At 42.8% G+C, this 26,890-nt stretch overlaps 2 protein-coding genes across 2 annotated transcripts; both read left to right on the top strand.

The window, feature by feature from the left end:
* Positions 1 to 69: 69 nt before the first annotated feature.
* Positions 70 to 16,617, top strand: ercc5 (excision repair cross-complementation group 5; the record flags this gene model as incomplete). The annotated part of the gene is made up of 15 exons (XM_080730306.1): positions 70 to 170; positions 861 to 1,036; positions 2,023 to 2,138; positions 2,242 to 2,343; positions 2,478 to 2,538; positions 3,670 to 3,813; positions 4,200 to 4,410; positions 4,563 to 5,495; positions 5,921 to 6,144; positions 7,352 to 7,471; positions 8,038 to 8,251; positions 11,085 to 11,229; positions 12,707 to 12,907; positions 13,354 to 13,438; positions 16,045 to 16,617. The coding sequence occupies exons 1-15, from the start codon at positions 83 to 85 to the stop codon at positions 16,615 to 16,617; spliced, it is 3,393 nt and encodes a 1,130-aa protein (XP_080586432.1). The 5' UTR covers positions 70 to 82.
* Positions 16,618 to 17,784: 1,167 nt separating this feature from the next.
* Positions 17,785 to 26,045, top strand: mettl21e (methyltransferase like 21e; the record flags this gene model as incomplete). Its single annotated transcript, XM_080730305.1, has 5 exons — positions 17,785 to 17,830; positions 18,481 to 18,638; positions 18,775 to 18,892; positions 18,990 to 19,087; positions 25,704 to 26,045. The coding sequence occupies 5 exons, from the start codon at positions 17,785 to 17,787 to the stop codon at positions 26,043 to 26,045; spliced, it is 762 nt and encodes a 253-aa protein (XP_080586431.1).
* Between the last annotated feature and the right edge of the window lie 845 nt (positions 26,046 to 26,890).

The raw sequence follows: 26,890 nt of genomic DNA, 5'->3' as shown, positions 1-26,890 counted from the left end.
AAGTGACAATAAGTATTAGATAAATAGCTCAAAGAAGCGATAAAAGTCCGGGCTAGACAGTTACTGCTGTGCAACAATAACCATGGGAGTGCAGGGACTGTGGAGGCTCCTGGAAAGCACTGGGAAACCCATCAACCCAGAGACACTGGAGGGAAAGATCCTGGCTGTTGGTATCCTTGGTTGACTCAGACCGATGATTAATAATTGTTTCTGTAATATAATATACACATACATGATTGATCGAATACTTTATCAGTCAGAAATGTGCACAGCACGTGATACAGTCATTATAATGTCAGACACTATTAAGGATTAAAGGATAACACAGAAACTTCAGAAAGTCCTGGGGACTTGTTTCCACTGTGGTCATTTGAGTGCAAATGTGTACACGTAAGCTTTTTGATTGATTGATTGATTGATTGATTGAATACTTTTTTTGAAGTTTGCATAGGAAAATGTACAGTACAGTTCACTGATACAAGGTCAACTAAAAGGATAAAGACCACAAGAAAGCTGTTAGGCTTGTTTGCATTACACGACAGACAAATAAAACAGTACAATGCAAAGAAAAACCATCATAAGACAGTCGGAAAACAGACTAGAAAATAAATGGTATTTACAGTAAAAAAGGGTCTGAAAAGCAGAGTGCCTTTATGTTGCTAGAGGGGTGGAGGTAGCAGTACCCCTCTCTCTCTCCCTGTCCATAGTTATAGTATATTGTACTTTTGCTGTTATTTATAGCTCTGTACATGGTCTTACTATTGTTTATGGACAGAAATCATATACTCCCATGTATTGATTTGCTTTCACTTGAGTGGTTATGTATATGTGTAAAGTTATATTCTTAACCAAGTGTCCAGACATCAGCATTTGGCTCAATCAGGCCGTGAAGGGAGTCAGGGACCGGCAAGGAAACAGTGTTCAGAATGCCCACCTCCTCACTCTCTTCCACCGCATCTGCAAGTTGCTCTTCTTCCGCATAAAGCCAGTGTTTGTGTTTGATGGAGATGCACCGCTACTGAAGAAGCAGACTCTGGTACGTGTCTACGTGGAGATGATGTCTATATTTCAGTGGTTCTCAAACCTTTTAATTTCGGGGGGCGCCGATGGCGTGGTTAATGGGCTGTGATGCCCGGCGGCATGTCCCGGGTTTGATTCCTGAGCATGGTGGCAGATTTGATGCATTTTTCTCCCAGACTCTTCCCACATGTCTCCTGTCTCTCTCCACTGCTAGAGAAAAAAATTGTGAAAAGCCCCCAAACAAAACAAAAAAATGATAGAACCCCCAGTTAATGCATTAGCCTATGGACCCCCACAACTTCAAGAGTGTGCAAATGGAACCAAATGGACCCGGTTCTATTTGTACATTCTCAGAGTTACAGACCTTTAAGGGTCCATTTGGTTCCTAAAGGGCCGTTCACACCAAGCACTGTAACTATAATGATTACTATATTGTTCATCTATAACAACACTATAACAATGTGTTATAGTTGTGGTGTGGACTCTGTCATCCTCTTAATAATGATAAAAGAAAACAAACTATATAGTTGTAGTGCTTTGTGTGAACAGTGTTATTTTTGTTGACTTTAGACAAAAAAAAAACTAAGATTTGGGTATTTAGTCGACTAAGACTAAACAATTTCAGATGACTAAATGGTGTGGTGTTCAAAAGACCAAGACTAAATCTTTACTGTCAAAATTAACACTGCATTAAGACTAAGACTAAAAGACTAAGATTTTGATAAAGTCGTCTAAGACTAAACCATTTCAGATGACTAAAACTAAATTGTGTATTATTTGACCCTTTACTATCAATAAGTTAGCTGGATCCCCTGAAACCTCCCTAAGGACCCCACTTTTAAAACCATCGTCTATTTTAGTTTGTGTCCTGCTTCTGGTCACAGAGAGATCTTTGTTTGTGACTGTCTAAATTGTCAATTTACACCACACTAGAGGTGACTACGCAGCTATAAATGCTGCTGCGCGTGTGATGAGGATTCTTGCGGGATGTCCTTCCTACAGGCCCTGAGGAGACAGAGGAAGGAAGAGTTGAGTCGTGAGTCCAAACAAACCAACGAGAAACTCATCAAGACGTTCTTGAAGAGACAAGCCATCAAAGCTGCACTTGGAGACCGCAGGTAGGGGGCACATGAAAATCAGCAGGAATAGAAGAATGAAAAGACACAGAAGAACTAGTCTTGTCTGAAGTCTGAACCGTGGCTTTTATTTTTTCTCCAACAGTAAAGACCCTCTACCCAGCATCTCCGATGTCAGGAGAGATGAGGTGGATGACATTTATGTTCTACCAGCCCTGCCACCTGCAGAGGAGAAAGAGAGGAACAGGTCAGTGATGCATGTGTGTGCAAGAGATAGAGTGTGAGGCTGCTTGTTATATTTCTGGATGACGTATAGAGAAACATTAAGAACAACCAAGGTTACCGGCTCCATCCTTTCCTTATCCCTATCCCTGCCTACAGCTCAGAGGAGGAAGAAGAGCGAGAGCGGGAAGAGATGACTGAAAACTACCTCATGTATCAGGTAACATTACAATCACCGCATAGCAAGTGCCCGGTTCAATTCCCGGCCCTGGCGGACCTTAGCTGCATGTCACTCTCCAACTCTCTGCCTGTTTCCTGCTTCTCTACACGCTACATCTATTGTATGACGTTTATATTTTTAGTGTGGTTGCCTCTGCAGGGGAACTATAGACTATAGTACTTGTCCGTCTTTCCAGATAAACATTTTTTTGCCGCGCTACTCCTACCACAGTTAACTCATTCCCTGCTAGGCCCGATAGTCCAGAGAATATTCTAATGTCCCTCCCCGCCAGGCCCGGTAGTCCCGAGAATTTCCAGTTTTTGAAAAAAAAAATGTTTTGAAATGTAGTAGGCATGATAGCAATCGCGAAATTGCATGTTTAACCCCCATAGCAACCCCATCTTTCAAACATGGCAGCCATCTTTGTTTAAATTTTAGGAAAACATAATGGCTGCTAGTTCATGAATGCCTGAACGGTTTTCCATTCTGATTATTTTTTTGAAAGCTGTGAGCAATGTGGACACACGTGGTGCATGATCTAGGCATGGGTGTGCATGATCCGTGCACTATGAATTACATGGAAGTCTATGGAGACGAATGGCAAATGGGAGTTCGAAGGTATTTTAAAAGACGGGGAATGAGTTAAGGTGGCACGCACTTGGGCCATATATTTAAAATCGACCGGCTTCATCAGGTCACGTAGTGGTGCATTTTCCTAAGAGATACGTTATAGTTAAATTTATATGAATGTATTCGTGAATAGATTTTCTCCATTGATGTAACCTTTCCCAAATATGGAGATGACTGACATCATAGACCACATTAGACTGACACAGTATGTCAATTCCAAGATATGTGATTAATATTGATGACATCAAGGATCTCCATATATGGGCATGAAAGGGACAAGGATTGACACAGAGATCTCCATATATGGCCAGTCATTTATTAGTGAATTAATTTTCCCCATTGTCTTGAATGGGGAAAATTCAAATGGTAAGACGGAATTAATTTGCAAGTGTGACTCGCGTCATGGCAACCACACTTGCAACTTTCTAGTTTATATGGTAGAACAGTGTGAATAATATATATCTGAATCCAGATGCCTTCTTTCTTTTCTTTTCTCCTCAGGAGGAACTGTATGAGCGTCCCAACTCAGTGGACATCAACTCAGAAGAGTTTACCAGCCTGCCTCCTGAAATGAAACACGAGATACTCAAAGACATGAAGGAGTTTAGCAAAAGACGCCGAACCATGTACCACAAGCCTCCAGAGGTGAAACAAACATTGCACGCACGCACAGACAGGATCTGAACCGGACAATAAACAAACACATGGTGTCTCTATGACCTCATGCACACCGAATCTCTATGACCTCATGCACTCCGAATTTGTCCAAATTCTGACAATATTGTAGTTTTTTTTCTGCATGACAATTCGCACCCTGTCTGTGCATTAACACACTTTTTTGTGAACCCCAGACAGTTTTTAAGTTGCTTGATTCAATATTTAGATATTTGATATTCACTTTATGAGTCACGTTCCTATATAAACCCATTGTAACTTCAAACTCCATTTGAACCATGTTTAGGTCTCGAGCAGGAAACGTTTAAGAACCCCTGCCCTAGTTAATCCAGGGAATTCCCATACTGTTCTCTCAGCAATCAGGAGACTTCTCCCAGTACCAACTGGCAGGTCTGCTGCAGAGGAACCATCTGAACAAGCGTCTTGAGGAGGTGGAACGAGAGATGGGCCAGCAGAGTGCTGGCTGGGCTCCACAGAACTTTGGACAGGATGGAGATCAGGGGGAGCAGACTGTGGAGTCACGTAGGGTCCTCTCCGAGGACTCGTCCCACTATATTCTCATTAAAGGTGACGCCGTTCTTTCTGATTCAGTGATAATGCAATGTGCTGCTCTAGTATCTAAAGGTAGTGAAAACACAGAAAGCAAACGCCTGCACGTTGGTTTCACCTTTATAGCAAGACGATTAGCTTTGTTTTTTGTTTTTGTTTCTTTCTCTCAGGTTCTAAGAAGAGTGAAAGGGCTCCAGAGAGCCAGCCGGCAGCCCAGCCCTGGTCTGGGGGACCCCTGTCGCGGGGCAGGAGAGAACGACCCGAGCCCCTGTGGCGTCCTGTCGCCGAGGAGGACGAAGAACAGGGTCCCTCTTCATCCCCCAAGCCATCCGCACTGAAACCTCCCCTCTCTCCTCAGAGGAACGCTGACCCCCCTTCACCGCGTACTCTGAAGGCCATCCAGGCTGCTATGGATGACAGTTCAGATGAGGAAATGGGTGTCAGTGAGAAGAGGAGCGGCAGTGTGTCCCCTCGCACCCTGCTGGCCATCCAACGAGCGATGGCAGAGGACGACGATGGCACGAGTGAAAGAGAGGCTCCCATTAGAGCGCCTAATGAGTCCCTGCCAACGAGTCGACATCCTGCACCACGACTGATCATAAGCAGTTCAGAGGAAGAGAAAGAAGCCGATGACCTTCAGTGTATTAATCATCAACACACTGAGAACAAATCGGACCAAAATGTTCACACAAGAGACAGGTTGTTGGACAGTAGTTCTGAAGACGAGTTGGATGAGGCAGTTGGACAGCGGAATAGAGCACTGACACATAGTGGCGGACACCCTAACAGAGAAGAGACATTAATTCTTCTGGGGAGTGGAGGAGAGAAAGACAGGAAGGAACACAAAGAAAGAGGCGTACTGGAATCCGAATGGACAGGAGAGGACATGGGACATGATCAAAAGGACCTTTCAGGTCAGTCCCAGAGAGTTGCCTCGGATCAAAAGGACATGTCCATGATCCTCTCTCCTCGACTGCTGCAGGGGCCTCTGAATGCACGTCCTTTGCCGTCACATAACAGGAGTGAAGACAGCATTGAAGTGTTGGAGGAGAGGCATGGAACGCTACTGGAGAAGAAAGACAACAAGGGGAGCGATTCAGAAGGTGTGTCCTTTTGGATCGCTGTCACAGGACGGAATCCATGATTAGTTCTTTAATTTACTGTATCCAAATCAGGCTTTTATATCGTCACTGTCAGGCAGAAACCTTGTATCTCCAAGTTTCAAATGTATATATTTTTTCGTAAAGTAAAGCCCTACTTCATCATACAAGAAGGTCACACAAAAGTAGTCAAAATAGCCAATCTACAAGCACCTACAATCTACAACACCTCACATTGGCTATTTTCACTATTTTAAATCGTTTTTAAAATAATTTCAAAATAAGGAAGGTTTTAGACATAAGGTTTTCACCCGACAACGACATTATGCTTTCTATATTTGTGTCCTTTTTGATTTGAAGAAAAATATTGTTTTGATGTCTTTGAAAATCTCAAGTCAATGTTGTGGTTTTATCATCTGCTCTGCCAGAAAGCTTCATCGAGGTGTCCGAGGGTGAGGAATCAACAGAGGAGGATGCAGGTGATTCCCTCATCCAGGATCAGGGACCTCCAGCTGAGGAAGAGGAAGAGGAGGAGGCTCTCAGCAGCCCAGCTGATGGTTTGGAAGGCGTGGAGGAAGAGGAGAACAGTATGGAGGAGGGGAAGGAGGACAGCTCCACACCAGTCACCAATGAATGGGAACACATTGATGCTGTAAGTATGAAATTAGATCCCAACCGATGCCAGATTTTGGGTTCCGATGACGATCCCGAGTTTGGAGAGTCCTAAACCACAGACTACCAATGTCTCTTGACTGATATTTGGTCAAAGAGTGCAACGTTTTCTTATCAATTGGAAAGATTTTACTTATAAGCAAATAAATGAATAAAAATTACTTTTTGATAGATAGAAAATCAACACAAACAGAACTTTATTTTATTGAACCACCTAAGCCCTATTTGAGAAGAAAAGGTCCCAGCGCATCACAACGAAATTCCAAGACAATTTCATACATAAATGTGGAGCCCTCATTGTATACAGTATGTCATAGAGGCACAGACACAATGCATTCCACTCGTGCATTTCCTGCTTTGTGCAGCTTGCCTTTTTAGAATCCCAAACAGAAAAGAAAAATCAAACCTCGGTTCGAATTGAAGCGGTGGACAGATAAAACTTCTATTCTGAATGTATTTGGAGAGCTGGTATGACAGTTGGTATAATAGGTTTAAAGAATAAAATAGATTAAAACACATACATTAAAATAAGAATTTGTAATTAAATAAATACATAAATAAATATAAAGTGTTTAAATAAGACAGATAAACCCTGAAGGCCAAATTATCATGTGAAGCTTGACAATCCTCAAAGTATCCATTCATCTGACCGGGAGGGACACCGCACACATATTCTAGATGTACAGGACATATAAAGCCTATTCATTCTGAACTGAAATGACCATATATGGACATGGGACACACATTTTGCTTTTTGAAAAAGCCTATTCATTCTGGACTGATATTTTACACGTACGGGACAGGAAAAACCTGTTCATTCTGGCCTGGAGTGACCATATATGGACATAAGGTAACGGACATTCTGTTTTTGAAAAACCCTGTTCATTCTGGACTGAGATCACCATATATGGTAATTAAACGGACATTCTGTTTTTGAAAAAGCCTGTTCATTCTGGACTGAAATGACCATATATGGGCGTGATACACACAAAGCCATTCATTGGAAGCGGTTTCCACCGCTTCAAAAACACATCAAATTAGCCCATAATGTTACTGAGATCTTGATTTCACAAAGCACTGAAGGGCCATATTGTAAAGAAAGAAATGCAGATGATGGTTGCAGAGCTTTAACATGTTGGGTCATAGTTTCCGGTGTGTGGTGATGTAGTACCCGTGTCCTCCTGCAGGAGGAGCTGGAGGCACTGGAGAGCTCCCTGCAGGTGCAGCAGAGCAGCCTGAAGGAGCAGAAACAGCAGCAGGAGAGGATGGCTGCCACCGTCACTGGACAGATGTGCCTGGAGAGCCAGGTGATTCAATGCTAACCCCATAGACAAATGCACTGCATCAGTGCGTACAGGTGTGTGTGACACGTGACGCACACAGTTACAAGCATCTCTAGTTTTCCCCCCTGAATTTCATTTCATGTTTTATTGTACTCTATTTGATGATTTGAGGGTCCCTTTGTTTGATGTAATGCAAAATGAAAACCTGAGCTGTTCTGGGAAGATGATGGACAGAGTTTGGAATGGTTGTTTAATTATGAAGTCTTTAAGACGGCACATTTTATTTCTAGAGCCTAGAGTAGAAGACACTCTCAGCTTTTCAAATAGTTGCTTGAGTGTTAAAGTTGGTTATTTGTATGATCATTGTTTGTGTGAATTGATGTGTTGGTAAATTGTTTATGTCAAATGAAATGTAAAAGTGTCCTATAAGTCCATATGGGCCGGGCTTCCTTGGAAGCACGACACTTTAATAAAGAAAAATCAATCAATCATCAGTAGCAAAAGAAAATGCATTCTACAATCTCACAATGCGTACCATATGTTGCTGCAGTGTGTAACCGCCATATGAATGTTGTGTGCCTTCATGAAAGGAGCTGCTGAGGCTGTTTGGTGTTCCCTACGTGGTGGCTCCCATGGAGGCTGAAGCTCAGTGTGCGGCCCTGGACCGCTCCGACCACACCCACGGGACCATCACAGACGACTCTGACGTCTGGCTGTTCGGAGGGAGACACGTCTACAGGAACTTCTTCAGTCAGAACAAATACGTTCAGCACTACCAGTACATTGACCTTCAGAACCAGCTGGGTCAGTGTCAGCGATCCACCGTGTCTGTCTGTGACAACAATTTACAATTTGGGCATTTAATTAATCCAGAGCGACTTACAATAAGCAAGGTAATACATCAATACATCACAAATGCATAGAAATAATCAAGAAAAAAAGAAGAGAATGTAGGTAGACCAAACACCTATTCAGTAAAGAAACGTTATACTCCTATCTAGCTTTTATGAATGGTCATTGAGGGTAGGCGAGTGCTACCGTAATTGCTATGAGCTTAGGTGGAGTCTAAATAGGTGAGTCTTCAAGCCACGGCGGAAGCTGTGTCTCCTGTCTGTTGTTCTAAGTGCGACAGGGAGTTTATTCCACAGTTTTGGGGCCAGGAGGGCGAATTGTCTAGGACAAGTGGATTTTTGTCCTGGGGTTTTTAGCGAGGGTTCTGTCAACATCCCTGTGTTAGCTGATCTAAGTGAACGGGTGGGGTTGTAGGGGTTGATCAGGCTTTGGAGGTATGGAGGTGCCATACCTTTGGCTGCTTTGAAGGCCAGCATCAGTGTTTTGTATTCTGTGTGGGCAGCAACCAGGGGAGGGAGCGGAGAAGGGGGGAGACTTGAGAATTTTTTCTGGTTGAAGACCAATCGTGCCGCAGCATTTTGGATCTGTTGGAGAGGCTTAAGTGCACATACCGGGAGGCAAGTGAGTTACTGTACAATAGTCAAGTTTTGATATGACAGATGTCTGGATGAGGAGCTGGGCTGACTCCTGGGTGAGGAATGGTCTGATTCTACGGATGTTATAGAGTGTGAACCTACAGGACCGGGTGACTGATGCAATGTGTGCCTTGGACCACACCAAGTTTTTTAGCAGTTGGAGCCTAAGTCATCAGACAGCGCCTTTCTAAGCTACGTATCTAATGACAAATTTCAAATATGATGCCAAGTTCAGACTCGGTCTAATGTTTCTCGTTGAAGTTTTAACACCTCGGATCAACACCACTGCAGGGTGCTAATCTGATATGTTTATCCGGCACGTAGCAGGGACAGGTGTTGAAGCCGGTGATGACTGACAGGCAGTCTGAGAGCACACCGCGCTACCTGGAACTCTTGAGTACTCAAAGCTCTAACGTTTGGAGTCTTGGGTGCTCAGAGTTCTCAAATGATTCATTCACACAGCTGTCAGTAGAACAGTGGTTCTACAAATACCCTAACTATGATGTTGGTGTGCAAATGGACCCCCATTTGTACACTCTCAGAGTTACAAACATGTAAGGCTCTATTTAATTAAGGGGGTGGGGCAACCTTGTGGTTAAAGCCTGTATATACAGTAGGCTCTGATGTAGCCTGACGGTGGGACCTTTGCTGTGTGTTACTCCCTCACTCTTTCCCTGTTTCCTCTAAAATCTCCACTGTTCTATCAAGGCAGAAAAGCCCAAACAAATCCTTTAAGGGATCCTTTAAGGAACCCACTCTACAAGGATCCCTGTGGGTCCCTGGACACCACATCTATACTATAATTTTGCGAATGTCTGTCTGAGTGAGTGAGTGTCTGTCTGTCTGTCTGTCTGTCTGTCTGTCTGTCTGTCTGTCACAGCGTTTCTCCTCAGTGGCTGGAGCAATTGATCTGAAATCGCATCACCATTAGCATATGAACACACCTGACATAACTGTGAAGCCCGTTTGTCACTTTCACAAATCATATGCTGTATATTAGCATTTTTATGGTGTAACTACTATCTATTCTGCATCTAGCATGAGGCATATCTATTCTGCATCTAGCATGGGGCAACATGTTTAACCAGCTCTGTGTGTGTGTGTGTGTGTGTGTGTGTGCGTGCGTGCGTGTGTGTGTGTGTGTGTGTGTGTGTGTGTGTGTGTGTGTGTGTGTGTGTGTGTGTGTGTGTGTGTGTGTGTGTGTGTGTGTGTGTGTGTGTGTGTGTGTGTGGGGGGGGGGGGGGGGGTGTTGGCTGGCCCTCTTTCAGATGTTGTCATGTAGATCGGTACACAGTATCTCTGTAGCCTTTAAACGAAACGGGTATTTCTTACATTGATGCTCCTACATATTATCATGTAAGCACCAGAAAGTTACTTTCCATCCATCATATACTGTGTGCACAGTGCACACCCCATAACCCACACACTGCACATCATTTCGGAGCTCATATCTTTGAACGGGTAAGGACTAGTTGATACAATTTAGGCATTTAGCAGGTGCTCTTAATCCAGAGCGATTCATGCAAGGTCAATACATCAATACATTAACATCAATACATCAAATGCATAGAAATAGTCATCTAAGAAAAAGAACGTAGGTAGACCACTAAACCAAGCAACTTTATATAAAACCTAAACAAATGCTATCTAGCTTTCATGTATGTTAATTGAGGGTAGGCGAGTGCTACGGTAAGTGCTATGCGCTAAGGTGGAGTCTGAAGACTTCAGACCACAGCGGAAGCTGGAGAGTGAGTACGAATTACAAAGGGAGTTTATTCCACAGTTTTGGAGCCAGGAGTGCAAATTGTCTAGGATGAATGGTTTTTAGCGAGGGTTCTGTGACAGCATCCCTGTGTTAGCTGATCTGAGTGAACGGGTGGGGTTGTAGGGGTCGATCAGGCTTTGGAGGTATGCAGGTGCCATTTGCTGCTTTGAAGGCCAGCATCAGTGTTTTGTATTCTGTGTGGGCAGCAACCGGGAGCGGAGAAGAGGGAGACGTGAGAATTTTGGCCAGTTGGAGACCAGTCGTGCCGCGGCATTTTGGATCAGTTGGAGAGGCTTAAGTGCACATGCCGGGAGCCATTGATAAGCCCTGCAGTAAGCTAAAGTCACAGTTCACTCACCACATCCTGTCCTTCCTCTGCCCCCAGGTCTGGACAGGAGCAAGCTCATCAACCTGGCCTACCTGCTGGGTAGCGACTACACGGAAGGAATCCCAGGAGTGGGTTATGTCACTGGTATGGAGATCCTCAACGAATTCCCTGGGCCAAGCATGGAACCACTCACAAATTTTAGGTTTGTGCACATGTGCTTGTGTGTTCAGTAAATTCACAAATCTCATTGTATCAGACTGGTATTCAAAATGCTGTGGTAGACCTTTTAGTCCAGGGTGCAAGTCGCAGACTCTTGCCTACAGCAAAGGATCCCCAGACCGTCATGATTCCTCCTCTATGTTTGAAAGTCAGTGTCACACACCGAGGACCACACCACCCTTTCTCCTTCTCAATGGCGAACAAAAACCCTGTGTGATTAAACAAATGTGTACTTTTAAGACCTTCTTTAGAATCAATGTCATTGTCACATCACAGGTTTACAGGTGGAAAGAAGTGGCTGAAATTGGTTCTTCTTCAGTAGGCCAGTGGCTGTGCTTCATTGTCTTTTTCTTATTTTTGACATCTTAGTAATGACTTTCTTACTGCCACTCGACCTGTCAAACCTGCTGCTTGAAATTTAGAAACTTGCCAGGCCTCTTACTGTCAGCGTTTCCTCCAGTTTCCAAGGACCTTTTTCATGGTGTAGCAAACTGTACTCACTGACACCTTGGCTTTCTTTCTCTAAAAGCAAGACCAACATATTTAATGGTTATAATGGTCTGTCTCTCTTCCTTTGTTTATTGTAGTTTTTTTTTCCTTCTTTTTTTTGCCATCATGTTGGCAATATACTACTTTCTGCCGTGCAATATTGCCTAAATAATGCTTCAGTGGGTGTAATACTATAACACAGTCTGTTCCAAAATTGCTTTATAAAGAGTGTTTGTATGTAATTAACACAATTTTCTAGCTTTTATGAATGGATAGGGCCACCCAATTGCCCTTTTACTTACTTAACCTGCCATTTCAGGTTATACACTGGAATTCAACTGCTTAAAGAGGTGTTGCCATAGTTTTGTACGTTTTCTGTTTTCTATGTGACTATGGAGTTAACATTACTCTAATAGAACCCCAGGTTTGGTTATAATGTGCAAAATGTGCCTTCCCTGTGTATGTTGGGTTTCTTCCTGAAAGACCTGATCAAAAAACACAGATTTAATGACATCATACAATCAGCCCCTCCCATTTTACCATACACCCAACACTGTGGGTGTGGCTAACCTCAGCTTGGTCACCACCCACCTGACAACCAGGCATACTTAACGAGCAGGTGGGTGTAGCCACATAAAAACATATTTTTAACACTTTCTGTAGAAATTTTTTGGAAAATATATTCCTCCTAATATAATCATAATACCTGATTATCATGTTTTAGGGTGGAAATAAATCATGGCACCCCATCGTTACATTTCAACAACAGGCTGTAATGGAAAAATTCTAAAATGTTTGGCATGATGATTGTATGCAATCTTGTACAGTTTATACATCCATTGTGGTGCCACTCAGAATCCATACACTTTATTGACAATCATATGTTAGTGTTTTCTATATTTTTTTGTGTACAGGTTTGTATTTTTAAAAGGCTTTCTTGTATCTGTCCGTTTGCTCTTTCTGCCTTCCAGTGAATGGTGGTCAGAAGCCCAGAAGAACAAGCGTTTGGTATCTGATCCACGGGACTCCAAGGTTAAGAAAAAACTGCAGGCCTTGAAACTGCAGCCTGGCTTTCCCAACCCTGTTGTCGCACAGGCCTACCTGCATCCAGCTGTCGAACAGTCAGAGAGCTCGTTTAGCTGGGGATTCCCAGACCTCCACCTTATAAAAGAATATCCTTTATTTGTATGTGTGAGACGGGTGGGTGTTCCTGACATAGGACACATTACTGTGTACTGGGATATTGAATGAATGTAAGTCAATGAAATTGATTGATTGATTACTTTATTAACAAGGCTGTAAAACGACAGGTACTGCAGTCAAAGGTTAAGCTAAAAGGATAGCATTTGTGACCCAAAAGAAAGAATAAGACGTTTGCACGGGACACAAACTAGTGAAAATAGCAGATCTACACCATTTTTCTTTCTAATTTATGGAATTTCGTAGATGTTTCTTTTATTTATTCATGAAATAACTTAGAAGATATGTTTTTAATCATGAAAATTGTTGCTTTTATGGGAATGTTTCTTTTTTTAATGTTTTGAAATAATAATTAAAATAATGAAAGAATTACATTTAATTCTTAAATAATAATAATAATTTCCTTAAGCATTGTTACATTCTGTCAAAGTCGTTTTGGTTGGAGCAGTAAGAGGGCAGAGGAGACACTTCAGCCTGTACTTAAACAGCTCAATGTTCACCAGGTACTTGGAAGAGAAACGCATTATGTTACTAAGGAAATGGGGTTTATTTAGCAAAGATGACGATGTCCCTGTACATTATCACGCTTATTACATGGCTGCAAAAATTGCAACAATTTGACAAACTAGCCCTTACCCGTTCAAAGATATGAGCTCCAAAATGATGTGCAGTGTGTGGGTTATGGGATGTGCACTGTGCATACAGTATATGAGGGATGGAAAGTAACTTTAACTGGTGCTTGCATGATAATATGTAGGAGCATCAATGTAAGAAATACCCGTTTCGTTTAATGGCTAACCCCCCCCACCCCCCCCCCCCCGCCCGCCCGCCCGCCTGCCCGCCTGCACACACACACACACTCCCCCCCCCCCCCCCCCCCCCCCCGTGTGTGTGTGTGTGTGTGTGTGTGTGTGGGTTTGTGTGTGATTGTGCATGGCCTGAACAACAGCGCCCCTCCCTTAACATGTGTGGTCACAAAAGGTACTGTAGGCTAAATAGATATAGATACACCATAAAAATGCTATTATACGGCATACGATTTGTGAAAGTGACAAACGGGCTTCACAGTTATGTCAGGTGTGTTCATATGCTGATGGTGATGCGATTTCAGATCAATTGCTCCAGCCACCGAGGAGAAACGCTGGGACAGACACTCACTCACTCACTCACTCAGTCAGACATTCGCAAAATTATAGTATAAATAGCCTACACTAAAAACAAGACAACTTAAAGGGTCTGAAAGCCCTGCTAGCGGTCCTTAGAGGCTGTGTTGCAACCAACACCGCCATCCTTAATCCTAGCTCACATTAGAGGAGAATTAAGGAGATGTTGGGAAACCCTGAAACCCACCTTCCGGTGATCAGGAGGGACGTTCTCCTCTCAAGGCTGTTGGGAAGCGAATATCTGACCAAATTATCCTGTAGTGTGAGGGGTTCAAATATCCAATCTTAAACCTACCCTGATCTACTGCGGGGCTGCCTCAATCATTATCAAGCATGTTGGATTTTTATCTGGATGATACTGTTTCCCCTTTCAAAGTGTTGAAAGAGGTGGTAACCAGTGTTGAAATAGTCCGGGGTCGCACAACCCTGCCGCCCCATATCTTTTCTGAGCAGGGGTCACGCCTCTCACACAAACGGACATGCATTGATGCAAAAACCCCCCAAGTTCACACCTCGCCAACGCTTTAGTGTCACAACGGGGTGTTTTAACAAAGAAACAAGCCTGTATGCATATCAAAAGACCTGTATAGTAGAGTCTCTAGATAAGCAACCTCCCAAACATTGAATCACCAATGCACCACTGGTGGTAGTATTATTAGTAGTATTGTAGTTTTATCAAAATGTAGTACTACTCATTATGCAGAATGTCCCATTTGAAGTTTTCAAATGTATTCAAATCAAATAAAGCTCACAATGCGTCACAGTCGCAACGCATTGTGAGCTTGTAGATCGGCTATTTTCAAATGGCCGAAATGTATATAAAGGCTGAAGTGGTTAATGTATATTTTGTAGCTATTAACTCGTTTTCAAATAATTGTAGTGGAGTAGTAAAAGTACAATATTTGTCTCTGAGATTGTAGTGGAGTAGCAGTAAAAGTACAGAAAACTGGAAATACAAATACTGGAAAGTACAAATACAAATACCTCAAAATTGTAAATGTACTTATTTCAAGGGTCTTCAACAGGGGTCTGGGGCCCCTAGTGGGTACTCAGAGTTTCTACGGGGGGTTCTCCAAATCGTTGTGTGATAGAAACTTAGTTTTTTCTCCATTTTTATATTAACCATTTGAACCCTAGTGTCCATATTCTGAGAACTTTAGCCAAACACAGTAGATCTACAAACTCACAACGCCTCGAGAGCTTGTAGATCTGCTATTTTCGGCAAAAAGGTTCTGTGTAGAGGGGAAAAAGAGCAGACTTAAGCACATAGTGAAAGGTCACGTTTATTAAAGGTGATACACCATGAAAATTCACTTTTCCTATTTTAGGGTCCCACTAGCACCTTCTATCCTCACAAAGTCCCATTTCAGACCGTTGTGTCTTTCTCTGGTTTTGGGAAGGTGGAGGTTAAAAGCATCCCACGGGTTCTCAAAACAGGCTTTCCAGATTTGCTGCCGTTTGTGATGTCATAAACGGCCGTTTTTGAAGAAAAGTTTTTTCAAAAAGATTTTTGGGGGGGGGTGGCGCAGTTCAGGCCAAAGGTGGTACTGCAGCTAAAAATGCTCTGAGAGCCATTCAAAAATGAGAGGCTCTCTATTCAGGAGTGGTAATTTAGCCTCAAACCTTTTGAAAAACGTGTTTGGGACATAAACAATATGACATAAATACTTTTTAAATGCATGGTGTATCACCTTTAAAGTTTTGATGGTTCAAGTGGTTAAATATCTGAAAACACAAATTGACATGAATCCAAAATACGCTGATGATCGTGCTGTCAAATGATGAAACTATATGGAATCTATGAAAAGGTTGTGGGGGTCCCTGCTTCATCTCTCTCTCAACTAAGGGGTCCTTCTTGGCCTGAAAACGTTGAAGACCCCTGACTTAGTTACTTTACTCCACTGTAACTAACATTACTAAACATTCTTTCCGCTGTTCGTCCACAGACCCAGTTGCGGATCGACTCGTTCTTCCGCATGGAGCAGCAGGAGAGACAGGCCATCCGCAGCCAGCGTCTCCGCCGCGCCGTCACCTGCCTGAAGCGCAAGGAGAGAGAGGGAGGAGGGATGGAGGGAGACGAGGAGGAGGAGGATGGAGAAGGCGACGAGGAAGAGACGATCTCCCCGTCGAAATTGAGGAAAGGGAAGCCGGTGGAGCAAAAAAAGAAGCCGGGAGGGGAAAAGGAGCGAGACACGACAGGGTCCGTGACGGGAGGAGGGTTCTTGGGGTCTGCAACGCCGGTCAATGCCGAGTCTCCTCTTGGTTCTCTAAAAGATGTGCCCAGTGGCAGCGACATAATGGAGTCCCTCTCCATAACTCACAAGCACATTCCCCAACCCGAGAGCCTTCCAAAGGTAACAGGGCAAAGCAGCAGCGGCTCCTCTGATGAGGACAGCGACGGGGGCGGTGACATTCCCATGGTGACTGCACGGTCCGTGTTTGAGGGCCAGCGGCGAGGTCGAGGTGCGACGCGTGTCAGAGGGAGGGGGAGGGGGAATGGCCGGGTAAAGAAACTGTGAAAGACTATGATCTCCAGTCTGTTCATTGGGTGTTGGATCAGCATTGGAACCAAAGGCCGTAAAAATGAATGGACAAAGCGACACCATTGGTTTCTACAGAACGTCAATGAAGCCTATTTTTCTGCGATTTTGAAATCCGCCATGTTTCAATATCCAGTCCAAAATGATAACGGGAATGAATGCTATTGGCTGCAACCGCAGCGAGGGCGGGTCTTCACTCGGTTGAACCATTAGAATCCCTAGAAACATACCCTACGTTATCTTTCATTTTAAAATGAATGGGACCATAATTTACTAAACGCATTTCATGATGATTTAAAAAAGACTTAAAACTAGCGATTGAGAACAAAGTGAAAGTTTGCCCAGACCCTCATTGACTCTTGAGATTATAATTATAATGTTGATTGGAACATTGGATGATTACCGGTGATTTATTGCCAGTTGGTTGATAATATCTATTTTTGTACGATTGGTGTCCAGCTCCAGACCAGATCACTTGTGTTGACATTGTAAAATAATCTGACTGAGGCGGTCGGTGACTCTGCATCCCTTTCATTGTCTGGACGTTTTCTTTTTTCATAAGTTCTATTTCAGTCGCCTTCTTATCACATCTCTCTATAACCACTCATCCACATACTGTACATTCAAACACACCAACTGAATAAATACTGTATACCAATGCTCTCATTATGCCAGGTATCTGTCTGATTTGAATCTAAATCAGTATTCTAATTCTGTATTCTCATTCTGCATGGTATGCTATTCTTCTTCTTATATGTTACTCCCCAGTTCAGCCTGTTGAATGTGCAGCTGCTGTTGTCTGTCAAGCAGAAATAGCTGAGCGGTGCCTGCAGCATGCCCAGCATGCAGCATGCTCAGAGCGAGAGACGGATACGCAGAGAGCGAGAGAAAAAACGCTGTAGGTTACATGTGGGGTTAATTGGAGTATGATAAAACTACAAGTGTCTGTGTTTGTTGTGGAGGGTGTGATGGGGGCTTACCTCTTGCCTCTTACCAAGCCACTGGAGACCCAGAATTTGTACCATTTCCAGAGGCCTTTTTCTGGGACTACAAACCAAGAGTGGCGATATGTTTTAGCTGCTAAAAATATGCTGTAACTCATACTGTTTGTGCTGTTAATGCTCTGCTCCTTGGACCCTGTCAGACATGGAGCCGCCGTCTGTAATGGAGGACTCGAAGAACGTGGAAAACAGTGAGTGTTTCACTTAAGAGTGGGTAATACACTAATACAAGCAAATACAACATGTGTTTTCTTGTGTGGGACTTGCAAATTAGAGTAAATTGTTTTAAATTATGGTGGTGTCTCCTCTTTCAAACGTTTAAAAGTGAACATTTTGAAGTTTAGGTTCTTTCTACCGTTGAAATGTTCCTACAGTACATAGCCCTGTTGCTATAATAAATAGCAATAGAACATGCATATGTGTGCAGTATCAAGTTCCTGCTCTGCCAGGACAGAGATTGTAGTCAGTTAACACTCATACATAGACTATAAAACCAGTTTATGAGACCCCTAACCCTACTTAACTTTGCATGGCCCCTCGTGCTTACTCCTCTGACCTTCTCGTAGCTCCCTGCTAGTGAATACCTGGGGGCACCAGAAAACCAATGTTTGAGAAGTAGTGAAAATAGCCGATCTACAAGCACACAACGTGGCGCGACGCGTTGTGAGCTTGTAGATTTGCTGTTTTCACTAGTTTGGGTCCCAGGAAAACATCTCATTTCTCTTTTGGGTCACGGGCTAATAAGCTGGGGGAACCACTGGTTGACATTATGTTCATTCAAAGTAGCCTACATGAAATAGCCAACTAATTATTCTAGCCGTGCCTCTCTGGTTCGTTGCAGGTGTTGCTGAGGATGCAGACCTTGCCAACGCCATCATGTCACGGCACTTCCGCCAGTCTCTCATTACAACAGAGGCCTGGGAAGGCTACACCTTTGCTAACCTAGAGATCCGCATCAAAGAGTCTACAGACCTCTATGGATGTGTGCTCTGGCCCTCGGTAAAAACAACCTCCTATACTACACTATCATCATACAACTGCAGTAGTATCTAGTATGTCATCTTTGTAGTAATGTATCTTTTTGATGATGACAGGCAAAAACCAATGCTACTGAATTGTAACATCCCCACAACAGGCTTCAGTGCTGTGTTATTTCCTCGATACCAACCGTGACAAGTACGACCTGGCAGACAGAAATGTTATTGAACTAGGAGCCGGAACTGGATTGGTCACCATAGTATCCAGTCTGCTAGGTATGGAAAATAATTACAGAATGTTTTGTTTCTAAGGCTTGCTGTCTTTCTCTCTCCTTGCTAGTCCTTCCCTCCTAACTGTACTACATCTTGGCAGGTGCCAAGGTAACCTCCACAGACATACCAGAAGTGTTGGGGAACCTCCAGTTCAATGTGATCCGGAACGCCAGAGGGCGATGCAAGTACATTCCTGTGGTATGTTTATAAATAACTTTGTGTGTGTGCGACTGTGCATGCATGTTTAAACAGAACAGTAGAATGACAGAAAACTGAGGAAAGAACAACATGCACCACAGGTCTCCCGCCAAAATGGAACCGGGGATGTTGCGATAACACTCTACTGGTGTGGAATAATTGACATGGTGTGAGATAATTAACCATATAGATATATTACTGATATGGCTGCTCTGCCAGAATATATCTTCATTTTCATTCTTGCTTCAAGGCGTACAAAATAAACCACTTAAAGGGATATTACACTTTCAAAAAAACTTTTAGGTCTAATCAGGCTTGTATGAACACCCTGAACAGTTTTTAATTTGCTTCATTCAGTATTTAGATATTTGATGTAAATGTTACCAGCTCCAACACGCCCAGGCCCTCTCCACATACACACCCATTGTAACTTCAAACTCCATTTTAACCATGATAGATTCATTAAAAACACACATTATTTTTTCTGGTGACTCATAATACCCTCCTAATACGTGAGCAGACCGTGTTTTTTCAATAACCTTTTTCTTTTATTTTTAATAATTCTTTGGGAAAATGGAAAACATTAAATACAATAATATTTTATTGAAAATAAATGAAAAAAGTTATTGAAAAAACACGGTCTGCTCACGTATTAGGAGGGTATTATGAGTCACCAGAAAAAATAATGTGTGTTTTTAATGAATCTATCATGGTTAAAATGGAGTTTGAAGTTACAATGGGTGTGTGTGGGGAGAGGGCCTGGGCGTGTTGGAGCTGGTAACATTTACATCAAATATCTAAATACTGAATGAAGCAAATTAAAAACTGTTCAGGGTGTTCATACAAGCCTGATTAGACCTAAAAGTTTTTTTGAAAGTGTAATATCCCTTTAAGCCCTACCTTGTAGATCGCCTATTTCTGAAAAATATCAAAAATAATAATAATTGTTATAAAAGTGTTATAACATGCCCAAATAAAGATTCCATGTTAAAAAGTGGTTAAAACTTGGGGCACAGGCCTACTGGTCAAGGCGCATACCACATAGGCGCATACCACATAGGCATTGCCACATAGGCATGGATGCCTGGCGGCGTCGTCGGTTTGATTCCCGATCCGGACAACCTTTGCCGCATGTCACTCCCCATCTCTCCCCCCATTTCCTGTCAGTCTAGTGTCCTATCAATAAAGGCATACAAGCCCCAAAACAAATCTTAAAAAAAAAAGAAAAGAAAAAAAACTTGGGGCACGGTGTCTAGCTCACAGCTAGAAGGTCCTGGGTTCGATTCCCATTGAGGACACTGTGGGTGTGTTCTTTCCTCTGTGTCATCAGTGCCCATACCCTAGGTGGGGTTGGAAAAAGGTGTACCCCGTGTCTCCTAGGGTACTGTAGAGGTACCCTCACAAAAAAACATGCAGTAATCCTGGTCTCTATACTACCTCCTCCTGGCCAGCTGGGGTGCCTGATGGAGGGGAAAGGAACTGGTTGGAATAACGTGTTCCTTCCACACACTACGTCCAACTAGAGGAGGAAAAAATCCTAAAAAAGAGCCTTAGTTTTTGAGGTACCCCTACCCGGGGTAGAACAAAACGCGACATAGTTTTTTCATATCTTTAGGATGTCCCCTTCATGAAATGGATTGTCCCAAGTTTTACTTTGACTGCAAAAGTCATGAAATTGATCCATGAAGGGACTCATCACATAGGCAAAAAAACGCCTATCCTGAAAGATGGAGTTCCAAGTCAATCCTTTGTCATTTTCTACCTGCAGGTTGTTTTTACCTCATACTTGCACAGATGGTCCACAGGTAGTGTCCTTACATCCCAGAACAATCAGAATGCAAAAATATGGTTCTGTTTTGAATCTGCAGCCTTTTATATAAGGACTTTCTATAGGCGGAAATTACATTTCTAAGGAATGTTCCCCTGTAAGTCTGGTGATAATCTTCTATAAGGGGTAGAACAAAACGCGACATAGTTTTTTCATATCTTTAGGATGTCCCCTTCATGAAATGCACTGTCCCGAGTTTTACTTTTACTGCCAAAGTCATGAAATTGTTCCATGAAGGGACTCACCACATACTGTAGGCAAAAATCGCCTACCCTGAAAGATGGGGTTCCAATTCAATCCTTTGTCATTTTCTACCTGCAGGTTGCTTTTACCTCATACTTGCACAGATGGTCTACAAGTAGTGTCCTTACATCCCAGAACAATCAGAATGCAAAAATATGGTTCTGTTTTGAATCTGCAGCCTTTAATATAAGGACTTTCTATAGGCGGAAATGACATTCCTAAGGAAGAATCCCCTGTGATCCTGGAGATAATCTTCTATAAGCGGTAGTACAAACCCTGACAGTGTTTTTACTTGTCCTCTTCATGAAATGGATGGTCAGTAGTTTTACTTTTACTGCAGAAGTCATGAAATTGATCCATAAAGGTACCCACCATAAAAAAGCCTACCCTGAAAGATGGAGTTCCAAGTCAATCCTTTGTCATTTTCTACCTGCTGGTTGTTTCATCTCATATTGCACAGATGGTCTACAGGTAGTGTCCCTACATCCCAAGGGGGGGGCTCTCTCCATTCCGACATGTCGCCACTCCGAAATGGACTTCTTATTGTCGGAGTGGCGACACTCCCATGGGCCTAAGGTTTAGGGTTAGGGGTAGAGATAGGGTTAGTGTCGGAATGCAGACATGTCGGAAAGGAGTAGGGTTGGGTATCGTCGACGATACTTTTAATGGTATCGATTCACTGACTTCGATACTATCGGTATCGGTTCACGTAAAAACAAACGATACCTTGTTTCGGTACTTTTGAATGCACCCCTTGCCGGTCGCATCTGTAACAGTTGGGCTACTGAAAGTTTAATGACTGCTTTAGTAGGCTATACTCGTTACTGTGAAAATAGAAGAGAATAGCCTATAATGTTTATTATTATGATAATGATCCAACGTCTATAAAATAGCCCATAGAAAAAGGAAAATAATAATTATAATAATAATAATTAATAAAAAGTATCGAAAATGGTATCGAAAAAGGTATCGTATCGATTCCCAGGTATCGAAAAAGGTATCGTATCGATTAAAAGGTGAACGATACCCATCCCTAGAAAGGAGACATGTCGGAGTGGAGAGATGCACCCATCCCAAGGCCTAATTCTCTTCACCTCAAAAGCAGCAAACATATTGTTCTATAAGCAGTCTATGGTATTCAGACTTAAATGCAGTACATTATATATGTAAGCCTATATTCAGTAGAATACACTACACTTTGTGCGCCATTCTTAATGCCAAATAATCAGCAGCCTTTTCTCATTTTCATTTATTTCTTTTTCAATCAACAACTATTTTGAGCAGTGTAAGGGAGACTGACCAATGTTTGATTATTTGGCATGCAGTAAGCCAAAGATTCTCAGATCCTGAAGTTCATGAATGTGCTTCGCCAGCTTGTTGAAAGCTGTATTATTGCTTATTCTGAACAGGCTGCTTGTTGCATTGCATCCAGTCAATGCGTGCCATGCTAGAAGACTCTCACACAAAGCCACTCCCAATGTATTTGTAATATCAGACATTGGGATGTATCGTTGTCTATCCCATGACCAGCATGCATGAAAATGGCAGCTATTCCAAGGAGTTGTTGACTGACATAGTAGGCGAGCAACACAAGTATATCCATAGTACTGTACATATAAATTAGGTCAGGGTCTGAGAACCTTTGGCTTGACAGATAGTCTACCAGAGGCTTCAGGATGTTCAAGACAATATGCCCTCACTCTCTATGGCCTAAAAAAGAAGGCAAAGGGCCAGGTGTGTTCTAGTCTTGATGAGCTCCGTTGTATTCTTGCATCAACGACAGACATGCCAGTCTCACACCTGCCTCCCACTGAGGATATTTTTGAATGTTCAACAGGCTATGTACCAAACTGGTACAGTATATGGCGCCACAATCATGTCCCCAAACCCCTTTTGTGGAATCCAGTTGGGAAGGGTTGGATGCTAAAGGATACATCACTAAAGCCTGTCCTGTTCAAAAAATAGCCTGCACCAAGCAGTAAGAGGGAGACCTCACCCAACTCTACTGCTATGATAAGGATTGTTGCAGTCAAAGTAGTACGTGCCTCAATGTCTCTCTGTGGGATTGTGTTGTACATAATATTGCTCCTGTATTTACAGTACATTGCCTGTAAACTAAAATAAACAAGAAATGAGACAATCCTTTTATACCAGCTTGTGCCTTGTGGACCAGCCTTGACTGTAGAGCATTGTAGTGGCCCTTGGTTGTAATCCACTGGGAACTGAATTCCTTCTTACCGTTTATATTATAATAATATATACCATCATACCATATTTATTACCATAACATAAATAGTAAGACTGAATTCAATTAATCCATTGACCAGCCATTGACCAATAGATACACAGCCGATTACGTCACGAACAAACTCCTGACAAAATTATGTCTGAATTTGGGAGATCACAGCTTTGTATCCATTGACCAGCTTTGCAAATTGGTCAGTCCCCCTCACACTCAAATTAGTTGTTGATATGAAAATATTGAAAAAGAAATAAACGAAATAAATTAAAATGAGAAAAAGCTGCTGTTTGATTATTTGGCATGCAGTAAGAATGGCACACATATATAGAAAAACTCCTGATTCACAATACAAGCATATTATGACATATTCTTCTGGTTTATTTTGGTTGTTGGTGTATTCCCTATTGACAATCTGAATGGAGTTTGTTAATTTGTATTGATAATGAGCACCTTATCGATCCTGCTTATTGACCCATGGGCTTTTATCGAGCCCACTGTTGAGCGCTTTATAATATTTTGTGGGAAGATGTGAGATGTGAGATTCTGAACAGAACTGGTATCTTTTTGCATTGGCCAGTTGTTGTGAGTCTGAGTTTGTCTATGAGAATGAGAATTGACAAAAGTAAAAAATATTGTCATTTAATATCTTTAGAAAATCATTCATTAGTGTGCAGTAAGTGTTAAATGGCTATATATTATGAATAGTACTGTAACAATGTATTAATCGCCTCTTGTCTTGATTATTTAAACATGATGTCATGGGCCGCTATGCTTAATAACAAGCTTGATAAGCCAAAGCTTATTGATACCGGGATATCAAGTTTGTAGTAGGCCCTTGTTTCCAGCTCCTTCCCTACCAGTAAGTGGAATGATTAACTTGTGGGGATATTTCTGCACTTTCTTGGTAAATCACTTTTTTGCATTCGGGTTAGGGTTAGGGTTAGGGTTAGGGTTGGGTTAGGGTTAGGGTTAGGGTTAGGGTTAACCCTAACCCTAACCCTAACCCTACCTGTAGACCATCTGTGCAAGAATGAGGTAAAAACAACCAGCAATAGAAAATTACAAAGGATTGACTTGGAACTCCATCTTTCAGGGTAGGCGTATTTTTTGCCTATGTGGTGAGTCCCTTCATGGATCAATTTCATGACTTTTGCAGTAAAAGCAAAACTACTGATCATCCATTTCATGAAGAGGACAAGTAAAAGTTATGAAAAAACTTTGTCATAGTTTGTACTACCCCTTATAGAAGGATTACAGGGGAATTTTCCTTAGGAATGTCATTTCCGCCTATAGAAGGTCCTTATATAAAAGGCAGCAGATTCAAAACAGAACCATATTTTTTCATTCTGATTGTTCTGGGATGTAAGGACACTACCTGTAGACCTTCTGTGCAAGTATGAGGTGAAAACAACCTGCAGGTAGAAAATGACAAAGGTTTGACTTGGAACTCCATCTTTCAGGATAGGCGTTTTTTTGCTTATGTGATGAGACCCTTCATGGATCAATTTCATGACTTTTGCAGTAAAAGCAAAACTCGGGACAATCCATTTCATGAAAGGGACATCCTAAAGATGTGAAAAAACTATGTCGCGTTTTGTTCTACCCCGGGTAGGGGTATGGTCAACTTCTGGCCTATTTTTTCCTCTACTAAACCGTGGAAACTCCCCCCTGTCAGGTGAAAAGAAGCGACTTGGACTCCTCATGCATAGAAGGAACCATGAGGTCAGTCCATTGCTCTCCCCATGTTGGCAGAGGGAATGTAGCGCCCAGGATTACACATTAGACAATTGACACCGGGTGAAAAAAATGGGTTACAATAATCGTGGGATAAAGCAATTTTAAGAAAAAATAAGTGTCTAAAACAAAATGTGAATCACTACAATCTTGTGCGAATGTAGCACCCAGCCATGAACCAGCGACAACAGCCCTGCTAATCGGGCTCAGCCCTATTAGCACGACTGGTTGTGCGTTGGACTGGCGAGTGGGAGTCCCGGGTTCAATCCCCGCTTCCGCGTATCACTACATCTGGCGTTGTCGGCAGGATGAGGAGCGTGATGTCCTCGCGTGAGGGACTAGTGCCACGTCGTGTGCGGCGGTCCGCGGCGTGATGTGTGAAGCGCGAGGGCGCGCTCCAAAAGACCAGGGGGGTGAATGTAGCACCCAGCCATGAACCAGCGACAACAGCCCTGCTAATCGGGCTCAGCCCTATTAGCACGACTGGTTGTGCGTTGGACTGGCGAGTGGGAGTCCCGGGTTCAATCCCCGCTTCCGCGTATCACTACACTAACAAAATCTATTTTCAGGTCACAGAGCTTACCTGGGGCCCACAAGTGGAGCAGAGGTTCCCAGGCGCCACCCATTGTTTTGACTACATCCTGGCAGCTGACGTGGTCTATGGACACAATTACCTGGAAGAGCTGATGGACACCTTTGACTACCTGTGCCAGGACGACACACAGATCCTGTGGGCAATGCGCTTCCGCCTCGACAAAGAGAACAGCTTTGTGGGCCGTTTCCAAAAGCGCTTCAACATGGAGGAGCTGTATGATCTTCCTAGTCTCAGCATTAAGCTCTACCGAGCCTGGAGGAAAGACAAATGGACCACCCGTCACGCATTAGAACGTCCTTCTAATGGATCTCTCTAACCAGCCACCTACCACTACCATATAAACACTCAAACACTCCATGTCATGAGCAGTGTTGGGCAATATTACCCAGGAGAGTAATATGTTACTTATTACCTATTACTCCTTAAAAAAGTAATATTATATTACTTATTTCTTGGAATCAAGAGATGTATATTATATTACATATTACCCCCCCAACAACCGCAAGAGAAATAGATGTACAACAACACGTGTTGTTTAGCCAGCTCCTTTTAGAACTACATCCAATTTTTTTTAATAATAATAAGAGTAAACAACCAGCCAAAAATGCTCTAAAATAAAGCAGCAATCTCTCTTGACCTTTTAAACTAAATATTTTCAAAAGGCATCAAAACAAACCGGTATAATATTACTGTTTTAGCAGAGTAATAAGTTATCCTGCCTACTCGTTACTGGGTAAAGTAATAGCTTAAAGCTATACTGTGTAAGATTCTCAACTAGTGGTCAGTAGCCATATAGCAAACCGCGGTCGCGTTCGCGTCTTTTGCCCGTTTTTCGTACCTTCACACCCCCGCGTCTGCCTCCACAACGCCGAGAGCTATCTTTAGAGGGGTCCCTGGTTCCTGTGCGTTCAGGCATTCCGGAGAAACGGACTACTTCACCCTGCCTGGTAGGCGAGATTACCTTTTGAGTAAAGAGACACACGGGTGACTACAAATATGGCGACCCCACTTCAAGATGCGCTGTGATTGGCCGGTAGTGTACCATGTGTGCATGATCGGCGATGTGATTGGGCAACGTATACACAACGTATACAGATGATGCAGATTACGTCTTTATGGCGCGAAATCCGGTCCACGGCCAGGATCATAGAAAACATATAA

Source organism: Nannobrachium achirus (assembly GCF_963921795.1).
Source record: "Nannobrachium achirus genome assembly, chromosome: 7".
Classification (NCBI taxonomy): domain Eukaryota; kingdom Metazoa; phylum Chordata; class Actinopteri; order Myctophiformes; family Myctophidae; genus Nannobrachium; species Nannobrachium achirus.
Note: the sequence above shows the minus strand (reverse complement) of the source record. Positions and strands in the feature narration are given on the sequence as shown.